The 16,640-nt window shown below is 44.7% G+C and overlaps 1 protein-coding gene across 1 annotated transcript; it reads left to right on the top strand.

Annotated features, from left to right (window-relative positions):
- Positions 1-209: 209 nt before the first annotated feature.
- LOC117871767 (pyroglutamylated RF-amide peptide receptor-like) lies at positions 210-7,027 on the top strand. Its single transcript, XM_034759532.1, has 3 exons — positions 210-643; positions 3,785-3,992; positions 7,009-7,027. Exons 1-3 carry the CDS (start codon positions 301-303, stop codon positions 7,025-7,027), a joined length of 570 nt encoding a protein of 189 aa, XP_034615423.1. The 5' UTR covers positions 210-300.
- The last annotated feature ends 9,613 nt before the right edge of the window (positions 7,028-16,640 follow it).

Raw genomic sequence — 16,640 nt, forward strand, 5'->3', positions numbered from 1 at the left:
GCAGAAGGCAGGGCGCTTACAGTTTGGTTCGCTGGCTGCGCGGAGCGCACAGTTCGGCAGCATGGAGTGAAGAGCGAGCTGAGCAGCCAGGGGAGAAGACAGATGCGGGCAGCAGCACCTTGGACAGGGTTGGGACGCGGAGTCACTCCAGAGGTCAGCACCATGGAGAGCGCACCGGTCCTGCGTTAGGCAGCGGGATACAGCCCTGAGCTGAGCGCGCTGGGCGCCTGGATTCAGCACCAAGGACAAAGCTCCGGCGTGAGAGCCCCATGCACCGGGATCCCACCAGGGACCAGCACCATGGAGAGGAGACTGAACGTGACCCCGGAGGCGCTCAACAGGCTCCTGGAGGAGCACAACATGACCAGGGAAGAGTTCATTGCCGCCTACGGCCTCAAACCCCTCGTGTACATCCCAGAGCTGCCTCCCAGTGCCAAGGTTGTCTTCCTGGTGATCTACATCATCATCTTCGCACTGGCTCTTCTGGGCAACAGCCTGGTGGTCTACATCATAATTCGGAGGAAAGCCATGAGAACAGCTACCAATATTTTCATCTGCTCCCTGGCTTGCAGTGACCTGCTGGTCACTTTCTTCTGCATCCCTTTCACTCTCCTGCAGAACGTCTCCTCAGAATGGCTAGGTGGTAAGTCTGTCCAAGTGGGCTCACCCCCACACTTCTCCTTGCTTCTTTCCCCAAGACTTGAGACCTGCCACAGGTTGTCTACTGCCCATTAACCAATCGCCCCTTCCCCTGCCTTATAGCTAAGTTGTAGACCATGTCCATACTTTGCTGTTTCAAAACCAGATGTTCCTTCTCTTTAGCTGAGTAAGCAGAATCATTTTAAAAGTTGTTGGAATAATTCAGTTCCTTCCACACTTAACAAATCATTCCATCAGCCTCTGGGTGTGGGAGGGAGTTGTACTCTGGCAATTGCTTTTGCAAACTCTGTCACAACGCTGTCATATTGCAAATGGCTCAATAAATTGTGGCTATTTCCCGTTTTTAAAAGAAATTATGGTCACATGCAGAAAAATGAACCTTCATAACCTTTAAAAAAAATAAAAATGCAATAAACTCACACAAGACGGTTTTGTGTTTTGCTAACAATTTGGAATTTCCACCTCTTTGTTTTCTGTTATCTTTGTCAGCTTGTAGTTTTCTGAGTCTCTCTTTGTAGTTGCAATTAGGAACCTGTCACTTAGCCTGGGAAAACATGTTATTGGGTCACAAATGACTTATGCAGGGTATGAAAGGTAATGCTAGTATCCACATTTTATCATTTTATCATTTAAATGCGCATGTATGTGACTATGGTGTTGTTATATTATTTATTTGTATTACCAGAGTACCCCTGAGCCCTACCCACATATTAAGACCTCATTGTGTTATATGGTACCTAGTTATACAAAAGAAAATGTGACATGCTCTGACATTCAGAAAGGAGGAGTAAATAATCAGCAGGACACTGGTCAAAGGGTGGTTAATACTCACTGAAATCAAGCTATGTGTATAAGGCATGACAAGAATATGATAACTGAATCAATACATCAAGATACATCACACTGGGGTCTTCACAAATGGGTCTAGAAGTGAAGTTTTCATTAGGCAAGACCAGTCACATTGCTATTGCTCTAAGTGGCATGCCCACAAGTGATAACATTTTCTAGTTGCTGCTTACTGTCAAAAAGTATTTCCCTTTGAAAGCATGAGGGAAAACCAGGGGAAATGCGGCCAATCTGACTGTTAAAATTTGAATGCCCCACTGTTGGACTGAGGAGCAAAAGTGTAGTCATAAAGTTAGATAGATATGTAACTGAATAATCACTACAGGATCAATGAGGAGGACGTCATCACTAAAACCAGACTCCAGGGCATCCTCTTAGATTCATTGGCCTGTTCTACACTACAAAGTTAGGTCAACATATGCCACGCTAGGTTAAGTTAATAATGTGTCTACACTACCGAGTCCTTTCTGCCAACCTAAAGGGCTTGTAAAGTCAACTTCTGTACTCCACCTCCACAAGAGGTGTAGTGCTTTAGTTGACATCCACTCGTCAACATGGGAATAGTGTAGACACTGCGCTATGTTATTCAAAGGAATTGGCCTCCAGGAGGTGTCCCATAGTGCTCTTCTGTGACCGCTCTGGAGAGCACTTTCAACTCCACTGCACTTCTGCCAGGTACACAGGAAACAACTGCCCACCTGTTAAAGCACTGGGAACTTTTGAATTTTCATGTCCTGTTTGATCAGCGTGGAGAGCTCATCAGCACAGCTGACCATGGATACTCAAGGCCGCAAACGTGCTCCAGCATGGAGCACACAGGAGGTGGTGGATCTTATTGCTGTGTGGGGAGAAGAGTCTGTGCAGGCAGAGCTCCGAATCAACAGAAGAAATGCTAATATCTATGCCAAAATCACGCAGGGCATGGGGGAGAAGGGCTATACCAGGGACACACAGCTGTGCCCCATGTAAATAAAGGAGCTTCGGCAAGTGTACCAGAAGACAAGGGAGGTGAACAGTCGCTCTGGTTCTGAGCCACAGACATGCTGCTTCTATGAAGAGCTGTATGCAATTCTAGGTGGCAACCCCGCCACTACCCCAAAACACTCTGTGGATACCTCCCAGGAGCCCCAGGCGACATTGGGCAACAACGAGGAGGACATTGTTGACAAGGAAGAGGAGGAGAATGCGCAGCAGACAAGTGGAGGATCCATTCTCCCTGAAAGCCAAGAACTTTTTTTAAACTCTGGAGCCCATCCCCTCACAGGGCCAGTTGGCGGCAGAGCATGATGCTGGGAAAGGCACCTCTGGTGAGTACACATTTCCAATCAAACTGTAGGGATGAAATGCTATTATTTTAAATGTTGAATCTGATTTTAAAAATTGGGATAGTGGTTATCGGTGGCCATTCCAGCTATGCAGAGGGTGTGCTCCAAAAAAGACTATTTATGTGCCCGGGGATGGCCCGGGAATCTTCCATGGAGATCTCTAGGAAGCTTTCATGGGGGTACTCTGCAATTTTTGCAGAAGGTTTCTGGAAAGGGCTGCCTTATTTCATCCACCACCCTAGGACACTTTCCTGCGCCACTCCAGTATTAACTCTTCTGGCATCATTGCGGCACCCAGCATTGCAGCATAAGGACCAGGTCTGTACCCAGACGCTTGTAGCATCTGCTCCCTTTCTGCCTCTGTTACCCTTAGGAGAGTGATAGCGCATATGGTTACCTAAGAGAAATGGGGGAAGTTTTCAATGCTAACCCTTAAACCGCAAGCAATTTGATAAGTAATCCACCCCTGTTTGGTGAATTCTGGGTCACACAACCACACTTTCCCGAGCGTGCCCTGGTTGTGGTTGGAAGGAATCACTGCGTACTGCAGCCAGCATTTAAAGAAGGGGAGGCAACACTTCCTGTTCGTCTCCCTTCCACCCCAACCCTGTGCTGCTTTTGTAACAATGAAACTATTTGCGGGGCTTTATGCTGGTGCGTGTCCTTAAGCATCATCCAGGTTGCTATGGGAAAGGGGGTTGTGCTGAGGTTGGAACCACTGATCCCAAGGATTTCTTAATAAAAGATGCAGCACAAGACCTCTAGCCAATGCCTCGAGGCCTTACCATGGCTGGAGCAGCAAACCGACTCTTGCAGTAGCCAGCAGTTCTGCTTATGTTGTGGCTTGCAGGGAAGTGCATTGAGGGGTGTTTCTTTTATAAAAAGATTTAACCTTGCACCAGAAACAATGTATGCACTGTCAATGCTACCCTTGTGCTTTGTATTCTTTGCAGCTGAAACCTTGTCCGCCGGTGCATCCTCCAAGCCGGGACAGAGACTTTCCCAGATTAGAAGGTGTAAAAAGAAGACTCAGGAGGACATGTTCAATGAGTTAATGTGCACCTCCGAGAGTGACAAGACGGAGCTCAGCGCATGGAGGATTGCATTGTCTGACAACCTGCACAATGACCACATGGACAGGAGACCATGCAGGGAACACAGGTGTGACATGCAGGATGAGATGGTGTGGATTATGAGGGAGCAAACAGACAAGTTGAGGCATCTGGTTGATGTTCAAGAAAGGAAGCTGGACACTAGAGTCCCACTGCAGCTTATGCTGAACCTGCTTCCCTCATCGCCAAGTTCCACATCCTCCTCTCCCAGACATCCTAGGATGCAGGGGGAGGAGGGGGAGAGTCTGGTATCCCTTGCACTCAACTCCAGCGCTTCAGGGCTGGGGAAAGCTCTTCGCACAGTTCCATGAAAGTGGCCTTGCGCATTCGAAAGTTCTGTAGCCACTGCTCGTCATCCCATATCTGCATAACTAGGCGTTCCCACCAGTCAGTGCTTGTTTCCCAGGCCCAGAAGTGGTGCTCCACCGTGTCAAGGTGATGTGTGACTGTCACCAGCATCTGCAAATTGCTCCACTCCAGGGCTTCCAGCAGGGCTGCTTGCGTGGCATCACTTTATTCTGCACGGTGGCTCCTGCTTCGGCTGAGTAAATACTGCAGGGTAAGGCATGAGGTGTTTGTAATGCTCACAACAACAGTGTACAGCTGAGTGGGGTCCATGCTTGCCGTGCTATGGCATCTGTGCGGGTAACCCAGGCTTAGGGGAAAAGGCGCAAAAAAGGTGTGGTTTGTTTGCTGTTGAGTTCAGGGAGGGAGGGAGGTAAGTGCATCATGGGAGGCTAATGCCATGTTCCCATAACCACCCACACAAATATTTTGGTCCCATGAGGCACTGCAAGCCCAACCCAACATTCCACTTGGCTACTGCTACCCACAGTGCAGCGCTCCGTGAGTCGATGCAAGCCCTACTAGGAGTACATGTATAACACTCTGCCAACACAATGAGCATAGTGGGGACATGCAAAATCGACTTGCTTAAATTGGAGGCTCAATGTCAACTTAAATAAAATGGACATAATTTTGTAGTGCAGACATACCCATATATTCCATTGTGATCATCTAATCTGACCTTCTGTATAGCACAAAGGATAGAAATGCCCTAAAATAATTCCTAGAGCATATTCTTCAGGTTATAAATGTGATCAAGTCATGATCATTTGTACCTAAATTACTGTTGATTTTTGGTTCTATAATCAGTTCCTCTTTATCTGTTAAGACAAGGTCTAATAAAGAGTTCCCCCATGCTGGCTCCACAACTTTTTGAGTTAAGATATGGTCATCTATTAGTATGGCAACACCCATTTTTTCATGTCCTCTGTGTATATATATCTTCCTACTGTATTTTCCACTGCATGCAGCCGATGAAGTGGGTTTTAGCCCACAAAAGCTTATGCTCAAATAAATTTGTTAATCTCTAAAGTGCCACAAGTACTCCTCGTTCTTTTTGCTGATACAGACTAACGCGGCTACCCCTCTGAAACCTGTAGCCAGTGTGTGTTATACATGTACTCCTCTGTATCTGATTCACAGAAGATACGGGCTTTTACAGCCCAGAGCTACAGAGCCTGGCTTTTCAGCTATAGCTGGAGAGGCTAGGGCTGGCAGGCAAACAAGAACTCCATTTGGTGAACAATGCTGAGATTTTGGAATATGTTTTCATGCTGATTCAGAACGAAAACTGAGACCTTTTGAAAGTGATGGAAAAAATGTGAGAGGGGGAAAGAGACTCCAGCAAGCTCACAATAACCCATAGCCTGGTGGTTATGGCATTCACCTAGGATGCGGAAAAAACAGGTTTATGTCCTAGCTCTGCCTGATTTGAAGCAGGAACTTGAAGCAGAATTTTGACATCTCCAATGAAAGCCTTAGCCACTAGGGTAGAAAGTCAGTCTCTCCTATTGGAGCTGTTCCACTTTGTATAAAGAATAAAATATTTATTGGGGCAGACCCAGAGACTGATGTTTAGGGCATTCATACAAGTTGTAAGAGACCCAGGTTCAAGACCCTGCTCCAAATCAGAAAGAGCATGTCTATGGCTAGGGCAACTCCAAATCAGAAAGAGCAGGGACTTGAGTCTCCCCCAACCTGGGTCAATATCTTCACCACTAGGCTATTAACTATTCTAGGGTCCCTCTCCTTCCCCACAGAAATTCCATCCCGGATGTGAAAAACCTTCATCATGAACATTGGTGGAAAGAGATATGTTTCCTCACAATGTTCTTGTTTTGACAAATTGGCATTTTCCAATGGAAAAAAACACACAGTCAAAAATATCCCAGCCACTCCAGTAGATACTCATGTCCATGGTCCCCAGTTCATCCCCACTTTTGGGCCAAGATGCCAGTCATCCCTGAAGAGTGCCTTGACACAATGTTCCCTGTTCATCTCTGCTTAATAGTGACAATGTAAATTGCCTTAAAGGGCCTGATGTACAGGAGTTTACTTCTGCAACGCCACTGATCATAACTGAGCTATTCCTGATTTACTACAGTGCAAATGAGGGAGAACTGGGCCCAAAAAATTGCCTGTGTTGGTTATCTTTCCACTCATTTTGTTTCAGGGATGAATCACAGAGAGAAAAACTGTATTTGTTTCTTTTGTCTAGGCAGTATGGGAAGTGAGAACACATTTTATGTTTATGCATCATTCACTTTCACCTTTCATTTTAAGTAGCAGTCCATGTGAGTTACTCACTACATCTTTTTATTCTATTCTGGGGTTTGATTCATTCAGCAAAGTGATGAATGTATAATTCTGATCTGGTGACATTTTACACCCATGACAAGGCAGGCAAGAATTAGTCTCAGATTCCTGTCCTAGAGTTGCATAGACCTCTATGACTAATTTATATCACTTGTTTGCCAGATCTTCCACTATTTCTAGCAGTTGTTTCAACATGGTCAGGATTTTTGATTTCTCCCTGGGCTTCTTTCTGATCCATGTAATTATTTGGTGTTACTGCTGTTTTATTTTGCTGAAAATAATGTTCCCTCAATATTTCCTTTGGATAAGCCTCCAGGGTTTTCCAGCATTGCAGGTACGGTAACAGATTGGTACCACTTTTCTAGATGCCTATATTCTATTTTTATATTTTCTTTTAATTCCAGATTAAAGATAGATAATTAAGAAAAGTCCAAGATAGTTTGTGGACTTAAGTTAATGGGACTATTTACATGAGTGAGACAACAGAATTTGGCTGCTGATCAACATGAACAGGGAGTCCTCACATGTGGGTCCTTATCATAGTCCTGAATTCAGCAGCCCATCGTTCAGCAAAGAATATAAGCACATTTTGACCCTTTAGCTTAATTGACTTCAATGGGACTTAAGACACATGCTTATACTTAAGACACACACTTTAGTGCTTTGCATCTCTACTTGAAGGGTACCTCTATACTGCAGTCGGGGGGAGACGGGGGACGGTGAATGGCAGCCCATGTCGATGTACCCAGGCCAGCTCACTAACAATAGAAGTGAAGATGCCACACGCTGGCTGAATAAGCCCACCTGGGCCTCCAGGTATGTACTCACTTGTGCAGCCCACATTGATGCCTACACTTCTGCATCCTCACTTCTATTTTTAGCAAGCTAGCACAGGGACTTCTACACCAGCTGCCATTCAGACCCCTGGCTGCAGCGTAAGCATAATACCCTGACTGAGATCCTCACTTTCTCACCCAAGCTATATCAAAAAATTCTGGGTGAAATTCAACCCCGTACAGAAATCTATGCACCACACAAGTCCTTACGCTGGTCTTCTGCACAGGAGTGAATTCCACATTCTCAGTATCATCTCAATAATGCCTTCATTCTCCGGTGTTTCCCGAAGTCCCATCCATCAACTTTAAATGGTTTCTCTTCTTTCCCTCAGTTCTCTGTCGAACGTTTTCTCCATGTTGATCTTAAGCTGGAATGACCTGTGCCAAGGTTTCCTGCTGCAGAGGAAAGACTCAGCTGTTTTCTCTCACTTTTAATATCTTTGATCAATGGTGCAGTAGTTTCAACTGTAATAGTGCTCGGTACTATGATCTCTTCTTTGGCAACTGGCAAAACAGTTTCTCTTGTTTTCATTATCGGTTCTTTAATCCCTTAAGGCACATAGAAATATCATAGAATTCCTTAGGTTTTAATCAGGCCTTTGTAGCCTTGTCTACAAAAGGTATATGGGTGAGATCCCCAGCTAGGGTAAATCAGTGTACTCCAATGAAATCAATAGTATAATGCCAGTTTACGCCAGAGAAGTATCTGGTGTGTATGTGTAGCTAGGCATTTTATTTATATATATATATATATAAAAACCCGTGTATATATACACATACACACACACACACACACACACTTTTCATATTAATCCAGGAGAGGGAAAAAATGGAGATAACCTAACATCAGGAGAACATCTTAAAACATCCATTGTATCCCACACACCGCCTGCTCATCCTCCAGTCCAGAAAGGCCCCAAACACAACTGAACCACTGGGACTCTGCTGCATCCTGGAACAGGATGCTAGGAATCCGTGCTCTGAGTTTCTGCACTCCCTACGCAGTATGAGGGATTGCTCCTTGAAAGGCTCCTTTAAAGGACAGTGCTGGGCTGGAGTTTCTCCTGCCATTGGGGTTCTCTGCTCCTCTCCTCCAATGGAGGGGGCTCTAGGGCTGCAGAGACCTCCCCTTCTCCAAATTTGAGGCTGGAAAGTCTGCAGGTACTTATTTTCTTGTATAATTCGATTCAAATCAGGTTTTTTTCTCCCTATTGCTCTGAGTGCATCATCAGAAAGTAGCTTCCAGCCCATTTGTTCTCTGTTTATTACTAAATGAGGTGATGCATCTCATATGTGGAAGCACAGCTCTCTCCTGTTTAATCATGCAGACCATGTGCATTTTTAGGGTGGTAAATGAGTCTTGGGAGCTGGTGTTTCATCTGAATCATCGTAAGTAACGCTCTAAATGAGCAAATCCTGGAAATCCTCTCTGGTCCTTATATCTAAGAAGAATGACTGAGGATCAATTATATTTCCCACGACTAGGAACTCTTATTCTAGTGCCCTCTGTGGAGCCCAGCTGTAGATTGTGGATTGCAGGGCTGTTCCATCCCATAATTTATCTAGTCTGATTTTCAATCACTCAAGTGTTGGGGTTTCTAGCACTTGAGAAAAGGAAGGGTAGGTAAGGCACAGGACTAGGAGTTCTGTTATTTGCCTAATCACAGACTTCCTGGGCCTGATCCACTTACCCTGCACTTTTGGGGTCATTCGCACAGTGCAAAGTAGCACACTAGCAAATCAGATGGCAGCATTTTAACTGCACAAGGCACAGGGCAATGGTGAAACATGCCCCTTGTGAGGCCAAGTCACATCACCTCTTTCTGCTTCAATTCTCCCCTCTATAAAATGGGATACCACCTCTCTTTCTCACAGCAGTGTCGTGAGGCTAGATTCATCAACATTTGCCAAGTGCTCTCAAATCTCTGCTGCACTGTGCTAGATAACTACAAACCACAAATAATATTATTCCCTTGGAGAAACTATTCCACCCTCTAACAGATCTAGATTCTCTCCCATACCTATTGCAATGATACAAGTTGTTATAAAACTCTTAGCATAGTTGTAATTAGAAGGGAGTCATAAAGGGGATCTAAGAGTTCAAAAGACACCAGTCGTGACAGCCAGAGCATGAAACGTTGGCAGGAGAAGAGGCCAAACCCAATTTTCACTGCCTTGAAGATATGTGGCACAAGACATCTGTTGCAACTAGTTTCCCCAAGCAATAATACCCAGGGCCTAGTTTGTCAGGGTTGCTAAGCACGTCGGCTTCAATGGGAGCTGCAGGCGCGTGCAGGAATTCTGAAAATAGCCTTGCCCCAATTCAGAAGGAACCAATCACCAGCTCTCTCACAGGGAGAAACCGAAGAGGAGAGTAACGTATTCTAGGAGTAAAGGCTGAACCTTTAACCTTGCAAGTTACTCGGATACTACGCTGACAAGTGCCATTGAAAGAGGGAACAGATGTGGCTGTAACAAAGGCCGCGGCTCAGCGATATGAAGCTCAGCTTGTCTTTTGCAGAATGTCAAGTTCAGCATCTCGATCAGTTCTTCAGCTTGAACACACTCTCCGCACTTCCTATCTGCTTCCCCCTCCTGCCCAATCACACATCCAATTATGATGCACACCTGCAGTGCCCTGAGCCTCAGCCCCCTGCACCCTAGGTTTTGCTACAGCACATGCATGTCAGCTACTGTTTGATGAAAGAACTTACTTTTGATTCCTCCATGACCGGTAGATCTTCTCCCGAACTGTAGCTTGTCCCCACTGAGAACAATTTTTTACATCTTTTCTAAAACGCATAAAAATCCACTTAGTCCCCAGGGGAGAGCCATTTTCTTTGGCACTGGTTCACTCGTGCAGTTCGTTTGTTTTCTCTGTGTGCGTGAGAGAGACAGAGAGAATTGTTGTTGGTAAAGTCTGCTTGCAAAACTACTATTTCCCCTTGAGTATGAAGGGAATTGAGACTGTGTCCTTGGGAAACAATCGAGTCCTAGAAGAGTAGCAAAGGCTACCAGAGAGTGCACCTCCTCCAGTATCCCTGGAAGGCATTATTATTTCTCCTGACCTCTTCAGGCTGCCTCCAGCTAGTGTCTCAGGCAACGTATCCCCTTCAGCCTGGCTCTGGAACTAAGTGCCACTCAAGAGCCCTAATTCAATAAATATTATTTCAAGTTTGATTTATTTAATGATTGGGCTGAGCCAGAGATCCAGAGGCTCTGAAATTAATTATTCTTTTATACAAACCCCAGGTATTATATTAAAAGTACACACTATTTTTGTTTGATTGGCCAAATAGACTAGTTTAAAATGTCTAGTGCCTCTGAAATATTCTGTTGAGATTCAGCTGAGCCAGGGGAAATGTCTTTTTAAAGCAGCAGCTGATGTTTTATAGAAATGTGTTGGGGAAAAATGCTTATGCAGGAACAATGCTGCTTTCGGTTATGATATATTTTCTTCTCGGTCTTCATTTTTCTCTTCTCTGTCTTAGAGCTTATTTACATGGGGAAAGTAGTGCAGAATAAGTTAGGATATGAATTTAAAGCACAATAGCTATTCCAAAGTGGACTAAACTAAACCGAACAAATGCACTCAGTGCAGAATAGCGTGTCCACAAGGAGAGGTAATGCAGAATAGCTATTTTGGGCTATCTCCCCATGTAGACAAGCCCTTATTGTTGTATAACTATTCCTCCAGGGGAAGGAGAATAAGCTGAATAAGCTATGCTGGTATAGGGCACTTTTATACAGGTATAAATGCATCCACACTAGTGAATTTACTGGTTTAGCTATATCAGTAAAAAAATCATACCCCTTACTGACATAGTTATACTGGCATAATTTTTCTAGTGTAGACTAGCTCTTAGGCTCAGGAAATCATAGAAATGTAGGGCTGGAAGGACCTCAAGAGATCATCAAGTCCATCTCTCCCCCACACTGAGGCCGAATTAGGGATACCTAGATCAGTGATACTCAGACTGAGGCTCGTGAGCCAGAAGTGGCTCTTGAATGTGTCTCCTGCAGTTCTTTGCAGCACATATTAAAACACTGTGTGATTGAATTATTAACCCAAGTTATTAACCAGTCAGGAGGCTTCTGCTATGTTATTAACCAATGGTACTTGATAAAATACTTGATCAGTCATTTTATTGTGAGAATGAATATATATAGGTAAAGGAAACAATGAATTCACACAACTGTGGCTCTTTTGGGTAATGCTGATTGCTAATTTGGCTCCTGAACCACTGAGGTCTGAGTATCACTTGACCAGTATCAGTCTAACCTGTTCTTAAAAACGTCACACACTCCCAACAAAGCACAGCTTCATCGTTCACAGGATCTCTCCTGTCCTGTTACTTCCATGAGCTAACCTTACCTATATCCCGTCCTCTCACTTAAGATCAGAACTGGTTGACATTTTTTGAAATTTCAAAACTAGTGGTGCGGGGGGAAATCAGGAAAAATACCTATGACAGTTTTGTGATTTCCTCACCCTCTTTTTTTTTTCTACTTAAGATTGTCTGGGTATTTTTTTCTTCACATCGAAGCAAGAAGAAGTTAATACCAACTTTTATCTCCACTTCACATCCAGCTAACTCAAACCCCACAAGCAGGCATCTGCCATCTTCCCTGATGTGCATTTGCAGAGCCCAGCACTGCGTGTAAATGGTGAGCCCTGAACCCCTCCAGCCACCTCCCACACCTTACAGTCAATAGTAGCTACTTCACACAAGTGCCTGGAATTGAATTTACCAAGAGGAGCTGCAAAGATTGCCTGTAAGAGCGCTCTGAACCTTCAGAATGCACTCTTTCAGGGTAGGTCACTAAGGTCCAGGTTAGGGGCCATCAGGTCACATGTATTGCTGCTGACGTTGGATTAGTTTATTTCCTCTCTGTGTGTTCGCCTTGCCTTTGTGTCACTCTGGCTGGTGATATTATAAGGGATGCAACAGTGAGAATAGTTTTGCAGTCTGTGACCTCACATACGCTTAAAATTTAGACCGATCTAGCTACGTTGCTCAGGGGTGTGAAAAATTCTCAGCCCCAAGACACATAATTAAGGGGACCTAAGCTCCAGTGTAGACAGCGCTAGGCTGATGGAAGAATTATAGCTACCGCCTCTGGAGGGGGTGGATTTACTACAACGATGGAAAAAACCTCCCGTCGCTGAAGCAAGCGTCTAGGCTGTGTAGGTGCAGCTGTGCCACTGTATTGTAGACGCAGCCTGGGTCTATTTTAGGTAGCTTGCCCCTGCTTGTAACTAAGGTTAGTGAGAGATACACATTCCAGTATTAGGCCATTTATACATTGGTTTAAAAGTCTGAGGATCTCAACGACATTTAAAAGTGGAAATCAATAAAAATAAATAAGCCAACTGATCTTTGCCAATAGAATATTTTTGTTTCCCTGGAGGCACCAGCGGTTGCAAAAATCTATATTGGCAACAGTAACTTCACTTTATCTGAACCTTTCCCAGCTTGAGGAGAGCATCAGTTAAAATGTTTGGATTGGTCTCAGGAGGAGGGTCGTGAGTAAAATGCAGGGGGGTAGTAGCTCCGAGCTGTTGAAGCCGATTAGCACTTTTGAACTGGGAGCAGCACGTTTTTATCCAGCATTTTGATCCTCTTTGAACCAGAATCGCTCAGCAATTTGGAAAAAAAATATTGTCAGAAAATTGCTTTGCTGGCCAAGGTATCTCCAGCCATGAAATCCAATTTCGGGGGAGTATTAGAGACTTTGAAAGATCAGATAAATTGTGACTGGGCCCTTTCTCTGGAGGAGTAACCAAGTGGACTCTTGATATAACAGATTACAGTCTGAGTAAGGACATACAGCACAAGTGGTCTCTAACTCTCTGTTCAGTGGCAGATTTAACTCAACCTTTGCGGTAAAGGATCAATCCACTTTTGTTTCCAAAGCTCCCATTTAAAACATCGCCTTACTGGACTGGGAAAATGCATTAACTACATCATTTGATATAATGAGGTTAAACATGATTTTGCCCTTTGTGTGAACAAGGATAGTTGCGTTTCAGTGTGGTTAACTCCAGAGACCCACAACCAGCCAAAACATTTTTAAACACAACAGATCCCTGCCTACACTAAGAGTATGTCTACACTGGAAATAAAATCCCACAGTGCCTCAGAGCCTGGGGCAATTGATCCGGGTCACGGGGCTAAAATTAGCAGTGTAGATGTTTCAGATGAAGCCCAGTCTCTGAAACCCAGCGAGTGAGCATCTATTCCCAGCTTGGCCACTGGCCTGCTGGGTGGCCTTGACAAGTCACTGCCCCACTCCATGCCTCAGTTTCCCCACTCTGTACCTCAGTTTCCCCATCTGACAAATGGGATAATGACGTTAACCTCCTTTATAAATTACTTCGAGCCCTATTGATGAAAAGTGCTATTTAAGAGCTAGGGATTATTATAACATTAAGCACAGATGTAGTAACAGTAAAGTCAATGATACTGCTCATGTGCTTAACGTTAAGTATGTGCTACAAGGCTTTGCTGGATTGCGGGGGAGAGCAGGAGGGTCATGAGCCAGATTTTGAAAAGTATTTAGGTGCCTAAAGAAGCAGAAGGGCACCTAATGGAATTTTCAAAAGTTCTTAAGACCATCCATGGGGAGTTAGGTACCTAACCTCCTCTGATGCTTAGGAAAATCCCTCTAGGTGCCTCTCTGCATCTTCAGGCACCTAAATATCTTTGGAAATCTGGCCCCATATGACCAAGGATAAGTTATTTAACTGCTCTGTGCCTCTGGAAGATTCTACATCACAGAGGTGTTGTGAAACTTAGTTAACTGCCTATCATGCTGGCCACTATTGTCTTGATTCCTTGTAGTCCCCCATCTGTCTGCACCCATCTGTCTCTTGTCTTGTACTGAGGTTGTAAGCTCTTTGGATCAGGGAAGGTCTTCTGTTTTATATAGTACCTAGCACAATAGAGTCCCGATCCATGACTCAGGCTATGATAATACCATTAATTGTTTGCAAAACACTCAGAGATAGGTAAGGAAAGGTGCCAGAGACATACGGGTTATTATGAATTTATAATTACAATATTATCTGTATTCATATTTCTCCACTCTGTTCAAGATTTTTTTCCCCTTGTACGCTGACAATGTGTTTTTATTTCATCTTTTAATTTTTTCCCCCTCAAATACGAAAAGGAACAAAAGAAGCAAAACCATAAATAGCACAAAGGCAAAAAACTGCCTGAGACTAGGAGATGGAAGATAAGAGTGCAATTCAAGTTTCCAGTGCATAGTTAGAACAAATGACGTACACCGAGGACAGCTCTAGAGCAAAAGTTCCCTAACTTTTTTCAACGTTGCCCCTTGGACACCCATGCCCATGCATGCTCTGCCGCACCCCCAGCCTGGCCCCACCCAATCCCCAACGTTCCACCCCCTCCTGCAGCCTCAGCCAGTTTCCCCTGCCTTGCAGCCAAGCCCCATCAGACTGCACCCGCTGCCCCCAGCATTCAGGGTGGGGTGCAGGGCAGAGGGGCAAGAACAGCAACAGGCAACCATGGGGACTGGCCTGCTCCCCAACGACTCCCCGCTGGATACCCCTGGCCAGCATCAGGCCATCAACAGGGCTGACTTGTTCCCTAGCCACTCTGCTGGATGCGGTTCCCCAGAAAGCAGCAAGGATGCGGAAATGCTCCATCCCATGCTTGAGCCCTGTCAGCCCAAGTCTCTTTACCCGGGCTGGGAGCTTCACGCCCAGCTGCAGTGCAGACACTCATATAAGCCCACATCCAGCAAAAGTTCTGCACGTGCTTTCCTCTAAGCCATTATTAATATATTACTATAATGCCCGGAGACCAACTAAAAACTGGGTCCTATTGTGCTAGGCATTGTAAAAACATACTCATAGACAGTCCCTGACACAAAGAGCTTATGATCTAACTAGACAAGGGGTCAGGGAAAGGGGGGAATACCATGAGTAATCCCACTGATTTCAATCAGATTTCAAGTTAAGCATGTGGCCTGAGTCTTTGCAGGTGTGAGACCCAAGTGCCTAACAGTAGGTATAAGAATGTGGGACTGATGACATCCTGAAGTTAAACATAGGGTTAAATGCTTTTCTGGGTCAGGACCATGCTTTCTGTAACCCATGCTTTGAAACAATTGTCTCTTAAAGGCATCAGCACTATTAGCATATAACAAAAGCTGATTCTGCTCCAGTCATCTGGCAAGATAATGTAGGGACAATTTTCTATTGGGCACACATAATCTATCATAGACCTTAGTTCCTCCTGCACAGCTGACACATCAGGCCGTCCAGTTCCTCCACTGATTACGATTGCTCACTACTTGTGATACTTCTTCCCAGGTAATGCCAGAGCATTCACTATCCTCTGTCACTGTCTACTGCCAGTTCTGCCTTGGCCTTCCTCGCTTTTTCATTCCTCCCTTAGGCATCCAATTCAATGCTTGCTTAGCATGTCTCCCATTTCCATAGAGTACATATCCCTCCCCCCTGAGCCATCTTTCTTTGATGATGTTTTCTAACATGGCCTGCTCCGCCAGCTCCCTCACCTCTCGCATTTGTTATTTCGTCCTTCCATGAAAGGTATTCTATCTTCCTTGACCCTATGTGGCAGGCAGCTTCCAACTTCTTTTTGTCACTGGCCTAGTTTCTGCTTTGGCCAGTAGCATGCTCAGTACAATTGTACTGTATAATCAGATCTTCAGTTTGGTGTGGAGACCTCTGTTTCACCAGATGATGTTCATCTCTCCAATGATGATGCTTGCTTTTCCTGATCTCACATGAACATCTTTATGGCAGCCACCTTCAAATGTCATCACACTCCACAGGTATTACCATTCCTATAAATTGTACCCTGTCTTCCCTGCCAAGTTCATGAAAAATTAACCCCAAGATCCTGTTTTTATCCTTTCCCCTCCTTCACCTTTTCTTACCCTTAGTCTACTCTGTCCATTATGACAGACCAGCTACATTTGCTAAAGTGCATTCTTTGAGCAGATCTTTATCCAGGTTTATAAAAGGGTTTAGCATGGAAACACACATTGCAACAAAACCCACATGGCTGAGAAGCTGGATGACTTTCAACTCAGTTAGTTTAAAACACACACACACACACACACACACACACACACACACACACACACACACACTCTGAGGTGCTGTGTTGTGAGCTGCTAGCACAAAGTTTGTTCCAGCTAGA

Source organism: Trachemys scripta, chromosome 2 (genome assembly GCF_013100865.1).
Source record: "Trachemys scripta elegans isolate TJP31775 chromosome 2, CAS_Tse_1.0, whole genome shotgun sequence".
NCBI lineage: Eukaryota > Metazoa > Chordata > Testudines > Emydidae > Trachemys > Trachemys scripta.